The 16,520-nt window shown below is 43.8% G+C and overlaps 2 protein-coding genes and 1 long non-coding RNA gene across 13 annotated transcripts in view; 2 read left to right on the top strand and 1 right to left on the bottom strand.

Moving 5' to 3' along the window:
* The first annotated feature begins 1,630 nt into the window (after positions 1-1,630).
* On the top strand, positions 1,631-7,209 carry CIMIP5 (ciliary microtubule inner protein 5). Its single transcript, XM_084826630.1, has 3 exons — positions 1,631-2,406; positions 4,099-4,138; positions 7,018-7,209. Exons 1-3 carry the CDS (start codon positions 2,138-2,140, stop codon positions 7,207-7,209), a joined length of 501 nt encoding a protein of 166 aa, XP_084682756.1. The 5' UTR covers positions 1,631-2,137.
* A 5,102-nt stretch (positions 7,210-12,311) lies between these two features.
* LOC146359112 (uncharacterized) lies at positions 12,312-15,130 on the bottom strand. The gene is made up of 3 exons (XR_014786551.1): positions 15,004-15,130; positions 13,491-13,553; positions 12,312-13,010 (listed from the first exon to the last, which is right to left on the bottom strand). It is a non-coding gene; the product is annotated as an uncharacterized LOC146359112 (long non-coding RNA).
* The window catches only part of SLC66A3 (solute carrier family 66 member 3), a 154,374-nt gene continuing 152,549 nt past the window's right edge, over positions 14,696-16,520 (top strand). For 5 of the 11 annotated variants that reach the window (XM_084826627.1, XM_084826622.1, XM_084826626.1 and 2 more), the window contains exon 1: positions 14,696-14,989. In XM_084826627.1, coding sequence (XP_084682753.1) covers positions 14,841-14,989 — 149 coding nt within the window. In that variant the 5' untranslated portion in view covers positions 14,696-14,840. Of the gene's footprint in view, positions 14,990-15,119; positions 15,238-16,520 lie in introns of those variants that run through there. The other 6 variants (XM_084826619.1, XM_084826618.1, XM_084826620.1 and 3 more) reach the window with 2 other exon arrangements.

The raw sequence follows: 16,520 nt of genomic DNA, 5'->3' as shown, positions 1-16,520 counted from the left end.
TGGCCCAGCTTCTGGGCCATAAAAGTTTGCAGGGCTGAAAATTATTGCTCTATTTCTAAGCCTCAGCTTGAAAATACCTTGCAATATGATTTCATTTAATGCCTGATCCTATGATCCAACACACTGCTGTACCAGTGCAGTGTTATCAGTGATCACTTCATGTTGCTATCCCAAAACAATTTAAAGCACAGCAGAGAGGATAAGCTGTGCTACACCAGTAACAATCACCCGAAGTGCAAATATTGCCACGTGGCAATGATGAGAACAACAGGAAGAAGCCTCATCTGTAAGGCTGGTCTGTCTGTCTGTCTGTCTGTCTACCTACCTACCTACCTACCTAAACTGTCATTGCTATCAGTGTTCCTTTCCCTTCAAGAACAATTTTCAAGAGTCTGCAAATGTTGGCTGTCCTTGGTAGCCAGCCGTTATTTGTGGTTGCCACTGATGGTTGGATGTACTTGGAAAGGGCCTTCCCTTTTCCCAGAATGCAATTCTGTGATGTTGAACTGTGTTGTCGGGAAGGTTTCAAAGAGAACATACTGTCCTGTATCTGCACTTCTTCAGCCTATGTGACCACCTGTGTGAGTACACTTCAAGTTTGCAGCCTGTATAAGCGGGCTGGAATAAGTAGGCCACACTGCACCCCCCTTCTATGTTTCAAGCACCAATACTTTCAACCAGGTTCCTGTGGGCTACATTCTCCACCCATTTTATTTCTTAGTTTGCTCATTCTACCTAGTCCTTCCTTTATGCCAGGGGGCGGCAACTTTTTTTCCGTCAAGGGCCACATTTCCTCATGGATAATCTGTCAGAAGCTGCAGGTCAACGATGAGCAGAACCAAAGCCTGCAGTGCGGAGGACAAGGGACAAAAGTGGGTGGGCCTCCCCTTTTCTCTTTTTGCCACCCCTTGCCTCTCTCTTTCTGGGCTGCTAGGGAATGGACAGATCGCTCTTGCTAGAGGTCTGAACTGATGGATGCGGAGGGCTTTTGAAATTAGGCTGAGTGATGCATGAAATTAGGCCAAAGCAGACACGACTTAACGACTGGACAACAACAACAAGTGCATATGGCCCTAGGGCCGCAGGTCTGCTTTACCCAAAGCATTTAGCAGTTGGTCTCTGCCTTCTTTGGAAAGCAAAAAAGATTTAAATGTCACTCATTCAAGGCAGAGGTTTGTCTGCGTGTGTACACATCTGTTTGCACGCATGTGTGCCTGAGGTTAATATTTCATGAACTTTGTTTTTACTAATGCCTTAAAATATATATTGGCCTTCCTCAACCTAGTGCTCTGCAGATGATTTGGACTTCAACTCCCATCAGCCCTAGCCACCATGGCCAATGGACAAGAATGCTGGGAGTTGTAGTCCAAAACATAGTGAAGTTGGGAAAGGCTGTTATATAGTTTTATGAAACAGATAAGAAAAGCAAGAAATTGAATGCCACTATCCTTAAAAACAAAATCTCCTAACAGCACTCAACGTCTAGCCAAGCATCCTAGCAGCTGTCTTTATTGGGTACATGCCTTCTGTCATGAATATGCATGAGAAAACCAGTCTGGTTTCCAATGGAGACAGTAAACACACTGGGAAAACCCAGGCTTTGTGGGTGTTTTGTTTCGGCTGAGCAAGCAGAACAAAAGCTACCGTGGTCCAGAAAAATGCCCTGCAATACTACCTACAACAACAGGCTCTTGTTACATGTTCAGTGGGCATTCTGGGGATTCCTGAAACAATGTGGACTTCAGAAACCACACATCCGTGTGACTTGCATTTCAGCAACAGAAATGTAAACCTTGCCATGGACAGCTGATAACCTAAGCCTTTCAATAACGACATCTTTGGCTTTTTTATTTTAAATTATTACAATTAATCTTGCCTCCATGCCGTGTACAGCTGCCTAACAAAACACTATTGGGTCATACCAAATTGCACAGGTAATCACAGAACCTCTTCATGCAGTTATCAGAAACACTGCCTGTTGGATATCAGGGCTTTCTGTACAGTTTCCCTTTGTTTTGCTCATTCAATCAAATCCTTAAGACAAAATGCTGGGCATGGCAACAGCGCATGCTTAGGATCTGCTCATGTTTCATTGGGGTGAAACCCAATATTGTGTAGTGGAGAAAGCGCGCATAAGATGGGGAGCAGAGCAAACGGACTCAGGAGAACTACATCGGCAGGGTACCGGTCACTGGCTACCAGCCCTGTGGAGGATTTAGCCTCATGCTCGTCTCCTTCACTGAGCAGCACCCAGTCTGGAAGGACCCTGCATGCCACCACGCAGAGCTCGGTGAAACTATCAAACAAAACCCGAGAACAGCAAGAGGCCCTGAAGGGGGATCGGGTCCAACAGGACAAGGTCTGGAGAGAGTTTGTGGAGGCTGAAAGAAGGGCATCGAAATACTGGTGAGTAACTTGGTACCATCCTTCACTTATCAGCACCAACACAACTAACTGTACATCAACATATGTTTGACTGCATGTGCTGACTTGGGTAGTCCTGGGATGTCTGTGACTGACCTGTCTGTGCCACTGTTATCTCCATGTTGTTGCATTCCCCTGTTGTCATCTTTCTTGGGGCTTTTTCATATGCTGCATTTTTCTTATATGAAGATCATCTCTAAGTAGGCAAAACCAGATGAAACCAGAGATCAGTGGCCCAGTGGTGTATGCATTTCGCTCAACATAAAGAATGACTCTGTTGGAGAAATGTAACAAGTGAATCGCCCCCTCCATTTACACTGGGAGCACTCCAGAGGGTCTTTTTATTGGTATGTTTGTATTTGATCCAGCAAAACACAGAGGCTTCGCATTTGACAGTAAATTAAATACTTTTAAGAGCCAGAGGTATCTACCACTGCAACTGCTGAATCTATACACCAATTCAGTATGGCCCTTTAACACTTGAAACCCCCGAGGGCTCCTTGAAAGATGACCAGGGACACTTCAGTGAAAGGATCCGTTAAGTCTTCCCTGAAAGAGAGCATGACCACAACAACTCCTTGTCTTCCCATCATGTAATATGAAGAAGCACACTGGGTGTGATCTAAGGTACAGGAAAGTAGATCAGAATCTGTAGGTGGGCTGATGGATGATTTGCAGTAGGTGAGCGAGTGTTTAGGATTTCCAATTTTTAACAAATAGCAGCAGCAAAATAGCAACAACAATACCTTCACCCCCTCCCCCAAATTAGGCTGTTAGAATCCCTGATTTATATTACCTCAGATGTAAATTTGTACCTCTGTATGCAGGTCATCTCCATGTATGGCTCAGAGGTAACTGGCTCTGCCCCCTCAACCACCATTTTGCATCTGGCCACACACACACACACACACACACACACACACACACCTCAAGCCATTATTTTGCACCTGGCTCTGGTTAGTGGGCCTCAGGATTCTAATAAAAAACCAAAGTAGATCCCAGAGGCGTGAGCTCTGTCAGTGCCTGTTTGAGGAGGGCACATTCTCTGTTCCTGCAAGGCAGTGGTGAAACCCAACAATCTTGGCCAGTGTTCCTTGTGCACTGAGTGTGTGCCCTAGAACAGGCTTCAGATTGAATCCTCTGCCATGCACAGGGCTTCTGTGGCAGACAAGCTGATCTGGATGGTGTATGTTCCCTAAACATAGGAGGTTTGAAAATCATTGTTCTCTAGGCCATAAGGAAGCCATAGACATAGTATTTCAGTGTGCATTTTTTGTGCACACAGATATACTGATAGGCACACAGATTCACATAAAGACACAAATGTATGCACACACAAATACATTCATAGCACAATCCTGTGCATGTGCACTCAGAGGTCCACTATGTTGAGTGGGGCTTAATCCCAGGTAAGTGTCCATAGGACTGCAGTCTCACATCGCTATAAACATGCACACACATGGCATGAAAAGACAAAAGTGACAGCATCTGTAATTTTTTACTGTGATATTGTCTGTTCCACAGTTCTTAGAAATAGCCAAAATGGAAGTTGGACAGAGTATTCTGCCAGATATTATTGATACTCCAGTACTTTAAATCTCAAGTGTTCCTGAGCATTTGGCATCATCCTACTTGGTTAACAAAACTAAACCATACTTTATTTTTACATTAAAGGTACCAGAACTGGAGTTTCCTACAGGACTATGATCCACTGGTAGGTCAAATACAAATATACCTGTTATAAAGTATAGCTGCCAACCTCCTTAAAAAGAATACTTGAAGCAGATTTGTCACATCTTGAAAGTGGCATGTCTCTCCAAGATGTCATAGTGTTTTATACGCAGAACAATCATGAATGAACCTGTGATGCTGCTTACACTGAGCCCAGTATCGCTGCCTGACTAGCAACAAGCTCTTGACTAGCAGTAAGCTTTATGATTTGTAGCACTAAGGGCCCCCTGTCTGGAAGCACCCTGTGTCTTTAAACGAAGCATTTATAGTGCACTCACAGAAGTTTGCGAGTCATTTACATCACGCCATCAACCTCCAGGACGCATACAGTTGTTTTTTATCTTTATGCCACACACAAAAAACACCTGAGATAATCCACTATTTAAATGTAAATCCGCTTTAATGGCTGTGTGTAAATGTGTGGTTCTGCTATAACCTCAGCTTGGGAAGAAGCCATTGGGTGGAGTGGGAAAATCACAATTGCCCTTCCCCACCCTCCTCCTCCAGCATGTTTGCCTGTTGACCTGGGCTGGGAGGAGAGTTTTCTTGGCAGGGCTAGGAGAGGCTCAAAGTAAGCACGGAGCTGGCCTGAGGAGGAATATGGTTACTGCCCCCATGTAAACAGTTGACAGCAATGAACCCCCCCCCCTCCATGTGTGCAGCTTTGCAGAGAGAGAGTGCGGGCAAGCGAGAGATACTTGAATCCCTCAGGAGACCCAGTGATTCACCGCTTGCCCTCTGCCCTGAGAACTTGCCTGTGTAAAGATCTGATCTTTATCTTCTTAGAATGTGGAAACAGAAACCCCAGTAAACTGAGAGATAAAAAGCCTCATGTGGTGAACCCCAGTGGCTATGTCATTGAGCTATTAAACTGTCTCCTAAAAATATCTCGTTTTACTAATTTTCCTAGATTCATAGGGATTTTGTATTATTCCATACAAAGTACCTGTCTGACATCAACATCTCACTGCTTTCCGAGCCAGGCTTCAGTGTGAGGTTAACGAGATATCCCACCCTTCCCTAATGCATGGAGATGGATAGGGGAATCTCCCAGAACTTGCACTTATCAGAAAGTATCAGAAAAAATCAAGACAACCTGCTGCTTCCCAATCCTTCCTGACATCAGCACGAGATCTGGAAGATCCCCCGTTATGATGTTGAGTACAAGGAGCCCTCTGACTTGAAGCACCATATTTTCCAGGCTCAGGAGACGGGCAGGGGATTCTCACCAGAGTAAAACAAAAAACCTCTCGCCAGTGGTGAACTGGCAACATAATTGTGGTGAAACAGGTTTTGCAAGAGCTTTTTTTAAATTAAAAAACATTGAAAGCCAGATTGATCAGAGATGACAACAGGACAGAAACAAACATGAAGACTATCATGCCGTCTTCAAGTCTGTGAAGAACAATCTTTTACACATGCACACAATCTAAGAAATGGAGGCAAGTATGCCTGAGAGGTTGGAAGTGCCAAGCACCAGCCATTTTTGCTATGCGCAGATGGAGTATGTTTTGATTCATCACTGGATAATTAATAACCATGAACTAGTAAATATTTTTAGAGATATTTTTAGAACAGTCTGGAGAAAAATTGAACATTAAAACAGTAACAGTGCAATCCTATGCATATTTACTTGGAAGTAATTCCTATTATGTTCAATGTGGATTACTCCTAGTGAAGTGTATGCCAGATTGCAGCCTAAATGTGATTAAATACAAATATACCATTAGAGCAGGGTAAGGTATGTTTTACCATTATTTTCAACAAGTTTTTTTTAATGGCTATCATTATTATTATTTCAGGTTTTATCCTCCCATATCATTAAGATTCTGTGTCAATCAGTAACTGAAGAGTTGAATTAGCTGCTAGTTCATGGCTGCAGACTTTTTCAAACCATGCAGAATTGTCTTAAATTGATTGTCAAGTTGTGGTGGCCCACGAGAGCCACTAACCGAGATGGGTTCCAAAAAGAATGTGTCAAATGATGGAGAACAGATCATTTGTGGCTATTTGCCATGATAGTTAACTGGAACCTCCAAGTTCTGAGGCACGATGGGTAGCATCCACTGGTGGCAGAGTGCTAGCGCTAATGACAGCGCACTAGCATTGGTGTCTATCATTAGCGCTTGCTAGTGTAAAGAGAAAAAGCAGCGATTTGGCTGGCAAGTCACCACTTTTTCCCTTTGCACTAACAAGTGCTAATGACGTGCTAGTGTTGGTTTACAGTAGAGCAACATCATTATCACCAATACTGAGCCACCATTGGATACTACCTGATATCTCTAATAATTGTCCAGATACTGTTGCTGGGGGCAAACAAGAGTGGATAGCTGCCACTATGTTCACATGTGAACATCCTAGAGGCCTCTGGTTGGCCACCAGGGCTGGCCCTACCATTACTGAGAGTGAGGCAGTCACCTCTGGTGGCAGATGGTGGGAAATGTCACCCAAGGAGTTGGAGGAGAGAGCTGTGGGCCCCTAAGCTAGCCCACTGCCTTCAGGTATGGTGGCGGATGCTGTCCTATTCCCAGTACTGAGGCAAGCTGCAACTACCAGTCCAGTCAGTTTTTTTTTTTTTTTACATGGAATGGGAAGGGGGTGCCATCTTGTCTTTTGCCTCAGGCAGCAAATGGTCTTGGGCTGGCCCTGTTGGCCACTGTTGGATGCAGAATTCTGTAGTAGTTGGACCTTTGGTTTGCTCCAGAAACACAATGCTTATAGTCTTCTGTTCATTCTTGTAAGCTGACCAGTTATCCCAACTTTAGTTAAGATGGAATTGATTAACTGCAATATCTCCGTAGAAGCATAGTCCATTAGATCCAGGTGCACTGACATGAATAACTTGTAATTTCTTTTATCTAGGGTCAGAAAAAAGAGCCTGAGCAGCTCCCCAAGGACATGTCAGTATTCTCAGACAAAATTCCCAACACCAACACCCGCGTTATTGGAAGCAGAATGAACACTGATCTCGGAAAAACCCTGGTAAAAATGGATTACTTCCTCAACTATGGAAGAAGAAAAAATAAACTTGGGCAGGAACTCCAGCCTTCCTAGAACTAAAAAAGAAATCTCCTCACTTTAAAAACAAAGTAATGCACTAATGTTTTGCAGAGCAGGGTCAGTGCTGAAAAACAGATGTCTTTCTCTCTCTTCAGATGCCATACTTCTAAATGCTGGCCAACAATGGTTCAAATTCTATCCTAATAAGGTATCTGGACAATTTAAACTAATCAAAGCTTGCTCATATGATCCTGGAAACATGAATAGGGATCACATCTAGGGCAGCTCCAAGTTGACAAAAGAAGACACAGACTTGCATAACATTGGCATGTACTAATTCATATGTATAGATGCCTGCAATTTTCATTGCCCAAAAGTGATCCATTTGTTGTAATTACAGGTATGGGCCTGTTGATCTAGATAAGGACCACAGTGCTGGTGGTGGGATAAAGGATTAAAACCTTCTACCCTCCATGCTAGGGTCCCAATCCAGATTGAGCCCCCTGCACTTACTTTAGACGAAAAAAAATGAAGTAATGTGTAGTTTGGACCTAAGTGCTAACTGCTGATTGGCAACTTCAAGGCTCCTGCTCTCCCTTTTTATCATTCTTTATCTTTAACTTGGACTTGAACTGGACAGCCCATCACATAGAAGACTGTGAAGTAGGGCACATGGCTGTAGCTCGGTTGTAGAGCGTATGCTTTGAACGCAGAAGGTCCCAGATTCAATCCCTGGCATCTCCAGGTAGGTCTAGGAAAGACCCCTGCCTGAGACCTTGTAGAGCCACTACCAATCAGTGTCGACAATACTGGGCTAGATGGACCAATTGTCTGACACAATATAAGACAGCTTCCTGTGTTTCTAGTCACATCAAATATAAACTTCTATATAAGTTTCAACATTTATAAAGTACTGGAGCTGCATCGCACCCCAAAAGTATAATCTGCACAAGGTTATGTTAGACAATGAGGTCCAGCTTTACTGAATCTATACCTCTTTGGGAGTTATATTTGCTCCACAAAAAAAATCAGACTGAATTTTATAATCTGCCCACTACCACAGGGTTGCTAGCATTGAATTGTTCTATTCACATCATTAAATGGGCCCAAGGCAGCTTTCACAATGATACATTGACCTGTAAAAGGACATGAAATTTAACAGTTTATGCAGATGAGAATGTCTCTTGAAAAATTATTTCCTTCAAATTTACAGTTCACTTCAGCTTTGACCTTGTGTTCTGCATAAGCCATTGTAGGGAACAGAATGCAGGGATGACTTCCTGGGGGACTGCTACTGGCAAGGAGACTGGCCCATGGATTTTGAGCATATTTATCTGCCAGATGTTACCAAAGCCATCTGCAGTGATTCAGTAGAAGTTGGTTTAGAGGCACGGAAAGCTCACCATGCAATAAGGGGGGAGGGGTTCTCTCAAATGAAAATTGCACTGATCGCTCCTATGGACATCTATCTCCTCCAGACTGTATCTGCACACTTCAGCGTCTGTCTAGAATCCCAAGATGGGTTGTAGCTCAGCGGTAGAGCACCTGCTTTGCATGCAGAAGATCCCAGATTCAATCCCTGGCATCTCCAGGTAGGGCTAGGAAAGACTCCTGCCTGAAATCCCAGAATGCTACTGCCAGTCATTGTTGACAATACTGGGCTAGATCGACCAATGATCTGACTCAGTATAAGGCAGCTTTCTATGTTCCCTCGTCGTACATTTTTAGCTCCTCTATGAACTATTTCCTGTTTACCATCTTTCTCACACAATGTGGCCCAGAACATGCAGTGAAGATCTGGTGGTGCCAACCAAGTGTGCCTTGATGCTGTATCATACAAATGCCTCTTGTTCTGTAAGTTGCAGGCCAGAGTTGCAGGTGGCCGTACCTGAAGCCGGACTTGGGATAGGTCCCTGGCGGTCCAGTGCTGGAACACGGTGCTTAAGCTTGAGCAGAGGGCCCCTCACGTGCAGCTGGCAGAAGATACTGACTCATTATAAATCCTCATATGTATAAGTCTATTCAAGGAGTTCAACACTAGTTCAGTAGCAACTCTGTTCTAATGAATTCACTTCTGTACTGGTCACACATAACTCTGAACCAGAACTAACAAGCAAGTCTGGGATTTGTACATTATACAGAGTACTAAGGCATCATTTAGCTGTGGTTATGTCCTCTCAGCTGACTGAACTAATTGGTCCCACTGTGGAACCATCCCCACTGGCTTTCTGTTGCTGAAGCCCATTTGTGAGAATGAGTTAGCACTTACATAAAAAGCTTTTTAGTACTCATTTAGAGCCGGTCATGTACAATTGCACTGATGGATTTCAGTGTGTGATGGTCCAGATCTGTTGAAAAGTGTAATGGCATCAGAGTCTCTCATGAGTTTAGGCTCTTCAAATAATTCCATTCAAGCTGGATCCTGCCATATTGTGATTAGAAAAATCATTGCATTATTGTGTTTTCTGCATCCTTCTTTACACATTAGATATGAACCTGGCCTTATACTGTGTCAGAATTGAAGGCACATCTAAAAGATGCAAGACAAGTTTGTTTACGGGCTGGTTTACAGATTTCTAAATGCGTTTTTAATGTGGAAAGAATAGCTTTTCCATGAATAGTATATCTGAATGGAACTAAGAGCTGATGAACTAAGGAACTTATCCTGGATAAACAGAGCAATTTTTCCCAGCATAATTGCTGTCTGAATTTATATATTAGTTTCCTGTGCTGAAGAACATTTACATTAGAAATGTTTTGGAAAACTTAGAAACCAGCATGAAATAAAGCTGTCCTGTACCTGCTGGCTTTATCTTCTCTTCAGTCTGCTGTGTGGTACAGCCCTCTTTCCCGCTGCACATATGTTGATCAAATTACTAATCCATGAAGCCTAGTATTGCCTATTTGACTGAGAGTGTCTTTCCAAAATCTCGGGCAAATTATTTTTGCAGCCTTGAGAAGGCCTAGTATTATCTGAGAACCTCTTAATGGGAAGTGCCCGGAACTGAACCCAGGACAGTGAACATGTGAAGCATGAGCTCTGCCCTGCTTATGATGAATCCATTCCTTGATCCTAGCCAGGATTCCAGACATCCCTGTTAGTAGCCTAAACCAGTTCCAATCTTCTGCTGTACTAGTACACTTGATGGCACTCTGGGAAGAGAAAGGGACGAATACTTTAGTGATATGCATGTATGAAAATCTAGAGATAATAAAACTGTTCTGTGTTTGCTACTGTATAAAGCTTCAAACTGTGGTGTCTATTAATGTTCAGTGTCGAAGTGCACTGAGACCTTCCCATAAACACTCAGAACATCATAAATCAATAATGCTTCCCAGGAGCATGCTGTTAACATTAGACAAGATTAGAAAAGCAAAGAGTACAAACACTGAATACTCCGCAAGCTCCAGATGGCAGTCAAGGCTGCCATAAAATTAGCAAAAATGTTAGAAAATCCTTATGAAATTGCGTGTGTGTGTTTTAATAAAATGCATCAATATAGAAAGTGTTCAGGATTTTAGTTCAGTTTTCACCTCGTTGGTCTGGATGAAATCAGTGAAACCTAACCACTTTTGATAATAAGACATTATTTAGGGTCAGTGAATAGGTATCAAGAAGCATCAAGCAAAATTATCCAGAAGCAATTACAGGAATGTTTGTACTGTAAATAACAATTTTTTCAAGTGTCTCTCCCCCCCCCCCCCCCAGTTTAGATACATATTTATTTCCTGGAGGCCTTGGTGTGCTGTTCAAAATTCAAGTAATGCAAAACTGAATTATGTTGGCTGATGTAAAAGGTGACTGGTAGCAATGTGAAATGTAAAGTGAGCAGTCCAGGCTCCCCTAGAACCCTAAATCCTGATCAAGTATACCCACTTCTCTTCCACCTGCCAAAGGCATTTCCCATAGACTCCACTGCTATGTTCCACATAGTGTTCACCAATGTTTCCAAGATTAAAAAAATCATTCTAGAACATGCTGGAAAGCCATGTGAAGTTGTCAATATTATGATAAAGTTGGTGATGCCAGAAAATATCCAAAATGACATTCTGTTGTACTATCTGTGCATCTGAGACAGAGAGAGAGAGAGAGAGAGAGAGAGAGAGGAGATCCCTCACTCCAAATAAAGTTTTGTTAGAATTTGCGATACCTCTTATGTGAAGGTTGAATATAACACTCTTCTGCATTAGTACTGTCCAATTCCCAGGATTTTCTGCTTTTATTCTGTACCTTTAACGGGGCTTCTGCTTCTAGATTCTTTGTGGGATCAAGATTGGCTCCATTACATGTTCTCCGCTTTTTCCCCCGGGGGTTTCCTTTGCCAGCAAGTTCTATATGTTTCATTATACATCCAGTAGATGGTGCTGTGATATAGCAGGATTACAGAAATTCACCAGCTGCTGGAGCACGATTTAAATTTATTACCACATTTTCCTTAAAAAAGCCAGGATAAAGCTTATAAAGCACAAGAGAGGCCCTGAAGGTTGATGACGTTGTATAAAGGACCCGCAAACTTCTGTGAGTGACCGATCATGAGCACACAATAAAAGCCTCATGTAGAGAAGCTCTGAATGTAGCCCACTAAATGTGACTCTAGGGCCACAATCCTATATGTGTTTAGGCAGATAAAGGTCCTACAACTCTCTGCATTCCCTAGCCAATATGCATAGGATTGTACCCTAAGCAACAAAGCACACACATCACGAAAATGCATAGGTAGGTTGTCGTGGCATCCGCTGTACACATTACAAGAACATACCACTGTGTAGCTTGGCCGCCCTACCCCTCCACCCCCCAGAAAATTCCTACAGATGCTCATGGCTTTTCCTCATAAGGAAGGCACTTCAATCTCTTGATCATTTTGGTTCCCCTTTTCTGCAGATCTCAGGAAGGGAATGTTTTTCAGTGTTAAGGATTACCCAATAAAACCACAGCCAAAATCAATCCAAAATCTCCCACAGATGGAGAGGGTTTTTTCCTGTTAATATGTTACGATATGAAACAAGATACGGCATATGCAGACTCTTTTTCTAAAAAAGAAAAAGAAAAAAAAGTGTGACACGGTATAATGAATGTGCTATAGATTGCAGATCATTCTTCGTAATCTTTAAAGAAAAATATAAGTATCCCGAGCTATTACATCAATTCTTTTTTTTACATATGTTTTTCTTTATTTTAAGTATATTACAGACCATCTGATACAAGCAGGCAATATAAAGCTTATGGTGAAAGAACAGACTGGACTAAAGGAAGATCTTGCAATTTAAAAGGCTATTGCTCTTAGCTTCAATATATTGTGAGGAAGGTTTCTGTATCAACAACTGTAGGAAGCAAAGATTAAATGATACTGTGGAAAAGCTTTGGCTGCTCTATTACATATAATATTAGAGTAATCCAGCTCAGCGATTAACGTGCTTTTAAGCACTGCTTGCTAAAAATGAGTTAGGGAGGAAAGTACAAAGTACAACCATCCTGCAGACCATATACAACAAGGGCAACAATTTATGTATTATTTTCCCCATAGCCATTTGGATATTAAAGGACGGACTGCGCAAAGGTGTTGCGTAGCTTGTGAATTGTGACCACACTCTGTTAGCATATCAGAACATGTGTGCCCCGGACAAGAATTTACAAGCAAAGATGGCATCACTGTAGGCAGCCCTGTTTCAATAAACAGAGATACAGGTTAGTAGCTGCTTTAGCAAGTTTAAGTAATTCAAAGTTACCACCAGCAACCATTCCAGCAGCCTGTATGGGGGGAGATGAGAGGGAGGCTGTTTCACCAGCCCTGCTTCCTCATGAGAGCTCCTCCTCCCTCACTTGTCACCACCAGCAGCCATTCCAGCAGGGTGCACTGAAGGAAAAAGAAGGGAGAGCAGGGCCATTCCAGCAGTTCTGCTAAAACAAATAATTTCTCCCCTCTTACCTCCACATTCGTTTTTCCTTGTGTGTCAAGACTTTTTAGACTGAAATGTAAGAAATTCAAAATGCGGTGTGTAAAGGCATACTTAAGGCAACCATCATGTCAGGCATACCAAAGAGGCCTTGCTAAAAAGGCTGCTTTCTGAACTAAAGTTTGTTCTTGGCCTATTACAGGGAGGCAGCTTATCAGGCCATGGCAAGAATAAGTCTTAAGCCAATAAGGTCCATGCCCCAGACAGGTCTAAACCACAGAGTAACCACAGATAATAAGTTGGGAAATTTCTATAGAACTATAAACAGGACGTCAGCAAAGATTTAACCATGAGGGTGTTACCTCAGGAGGGTAGACCACCCTATTGGAACCAATCGGGAAAGAGCTAGCTAAATGCAAGAGTATAAAGCAGAGCCTCACCTCAGATGCCATGTTCTGCCTTCATTCAAGATCCTGAGTCCCTGTCAACTCCATTCAGAGGGTCTTTGAAGAAAGACAAATCCTTAACTGGCGAATACAGTAAGCTTATTCTATTCTATTCTTTTTCTATTTCTGTATTAAAGTTGCATGAAAGGTGTGTATGTTTTCTTTAATAACATAACTCTTTCCTACTTTAAATAGTTGCCTGTATGATTCAGTAATTCCTTGCACCATAAGCCAAACCACAGCTCTCTGAACCCAAGCCAGATAAAGTCAGGGCCTGTCACTGGTGAGCAGGGAGTAATTACATATAGGGCACAATGCTTTGCATGTTTGGACAGAAAAAAGGCCCTACAACTCCCAGCATGCCCCACCCGGGTGGGGCATGCTGGGAGTTGTAGGGCCTTTTTTTTCTGAATATGCATAGGTATTTTAGGATTTTTTTTTTTCTGTCTAAACATGCATGGGACTGTGCCCTTAATATCTTTTTCCCCCTGGAACTGGCAGAACTCCTCTGCTTTTAAAACTTAACTGGCAATAAATAATAAAATAAGAATAAACAAGCGTAGCGTAAGAGGTCAGCACCACCAGTTGAATTTTTGCTTGTCATTAAGCAGTTATGGGTTCAATCCCCTGCATGTTTAGACAGAAAAAAAGCCCTTCATGCTGGCTGGGGAATGCTGGGAGCTGTAGGGCTTTTCTTTCTGTCTCAACATGCGTAGAATTGCGCCCGCACAGCATTTCCCGCTATGAATGTGAACTCCCGAACTTCTAGCGTGCGGCCTTCGTGCTGCTCGGGCGCAATCCTGTGCAGGTGGGCGTATGCTGGCTGGGGAATGCCGCGAGTTGCAGGACTTGTCTCCGGCTGAACCTGCGTAGGATGGTGCCCTTCAAGGAGGAAGGGCGGAGAACAAGTCAAGAAGTTGGCCGCCCCGCTATCACGGCCTTTTGGCTTTCCGAACGTTTTCGGTTTTCTTTTCGCTTTGGCCAGGAAACGGTGAAAAGAAAACCAGGAAAAGCTGTAGCCGGGGCGAGGGGTTCTTCTTTTTGGAAGGGGGCACCAAAGGGGGAATAAGTAAAATCAAATAAAAGAGCAAAACAAGGGGAAAGAGGGGGCGGGGGGGAGCGGTACTAGTCGGGCCCTCCGACCGGGAACAGCCCGCCTCCCCCGTGCGGTAAAAGCGGGCGCCGCCAGCGCGCACCACGTCGTCATTTCTTCGTGGCTCTCTCCCCGCAGGGCGTTTTCCCCCCGCCAGCTCGCCCGAGCAGGAGGCGCCGCGCTCCCGTTCTTGGTCGGGGCCGCCGCGGCCGTCGCCTCGCCGGCAGAACAGGCGACAGCGAAGCGTGGCGATGGGGCCGGCGCCGCTGTTGCTGGACGTGGCCAACTGGAGCACGATCTTGGTGTCCCTGGTGCTCAAGTTTCCCCAGGGAGCCGCCTTGCTCGCCGCCAAGTCCGCCCGGGGAGTCAGCCTGGAGAGTTTGCTGTTGGAACTGAGCGGGTAAGGGGGCTCACCTTCTCCTCCCCACAACAGCAGAAAACCCTCCGGAAGCCAGTTCCGCGGTCTTGCCTTTTTCGCTTGTGCTTCGGAAGAGGTGGAAGAAGAACTTTCCCTTGCTGCCCACTAATGGATCACCTCAATAGAGAGGCAGTGGGGGCTGTGAGTGTGAACTCCCCCCCCCCCGCTGTGGTTATACTTCCTCTGTGATGAAGAAAAGGCACTCTGAACATGCCCAGAAGCACTCCCCCGTATGCATTATTACACTTTATTTCCCGCCACGATAGAACTTTAGTGGGTGTGCATCATCAGGTTCCCTTCCAGGCGGTCTCCCATTTAGCCTTCACCAAACTAGTGCCCTCCAGGTGTTTTTGACTACAACTCCCGTTAGCCTTGACTGTCAGCCATGCTGGCTGGTGTTGATGGGAGTTGTAGTCTAGAACATCTGGAGGGCACCACGTTGGGAAGGCTGGACTACGCCTAGACTTGGTCAGCTTCAGTAAGATTGCACCACTGTATATGTCTTCAGATCAGATGTTTCATATGTTCCAGGGCTGAGCCCTGGCATTCTAAATGGAAGAAGAATGCGAGCCATGGCTGTTTGCTATATAATTTGTATTTTCATTCTTTCATTCCATAGTGACATTTTACTTAGGCTGGTTTTCCTCTAGTTGTTCCACAAGCATACCACTGATAGACTCAGAATTATAATTACGGAGTTTCTTTATTTCTTTAGTGATCTTGTTATATTATGTATGTTATTTATATTACGTATGTTCTTTTTGGGGTTGCCTTTTCAAAATAAAATAAAATTTCATGGAAAAAAGGAAGCGCATAGTAGGCTTAGTTTGAACCAGGGCTCAGACCCAGCCCTGTTACTGGTTCTAGGGACCTTAAAAAAAAAAGGGGGGGGGGAAATAACAAGTATTGCCATTGAGCACGTGACTGGTGTGCAAGTGTAAGGTGACATGTTGCTGTGTAACCAGTAGGTGTTCCTGGGCTTTGCATGGTCTGCATTAATGAGGGCTAAATAACACCTTACCCTGGGAAAGCTGGTTCCTTATACAGACACCTGTGACTGGAGAGCCTGCGTCTATTAGTAATACTAGTAATGATCCATTAGTTGGTTGATTATCCTGTCTTTCTACAAAGTATTCTTTTTGGACTTGCCCTTCCTTCCTTGCAGGGATGTAAATAGGTCTTTGTTTGGTTACCTGCGGTGTGTAAGAACTAACTCCAGGTGGCTAGGCAGGCAATTTTTTTCCAGGCTGTTGCAATGCCGCATGTGACTATAATATAGACAGGGAAGCTAGTAACTTTTCTAGAAGTATTTGCAAGGCTGCATCCTTACTCTCTTATACTAGCAAGGAAAGGTTATTTGGGTGTCAAGACACCTGCTGAGAGCCTAGCCACAAATAGCTAAGTGCTGCAGTTGTACCTCACACATTCTGACAGTGTCCCCCTTTCCCCTTCCACAGATTGTAGGCCAGAGGTGTTGAAGCTCTTTCATCCTAAGGTCTGAATTACATTTTGG

This window comes from Heloderma suspectum, chromosome 1 (genome assembly GCF_057233095.1).
Source record: "Heloderma suspectum isolate Gila_16-S chromosome 1, 16-S_ref, whole genome shotgun sequence".
NCBI lineage: Eukaryota > Metazoa > Chordata > Lepidosauria > Squamata > Helodermatidae > Heloderma > Heloderma suspectum.
This window is presented reverse-complemented; position numbering and strand designations above follow the sequence as displayed.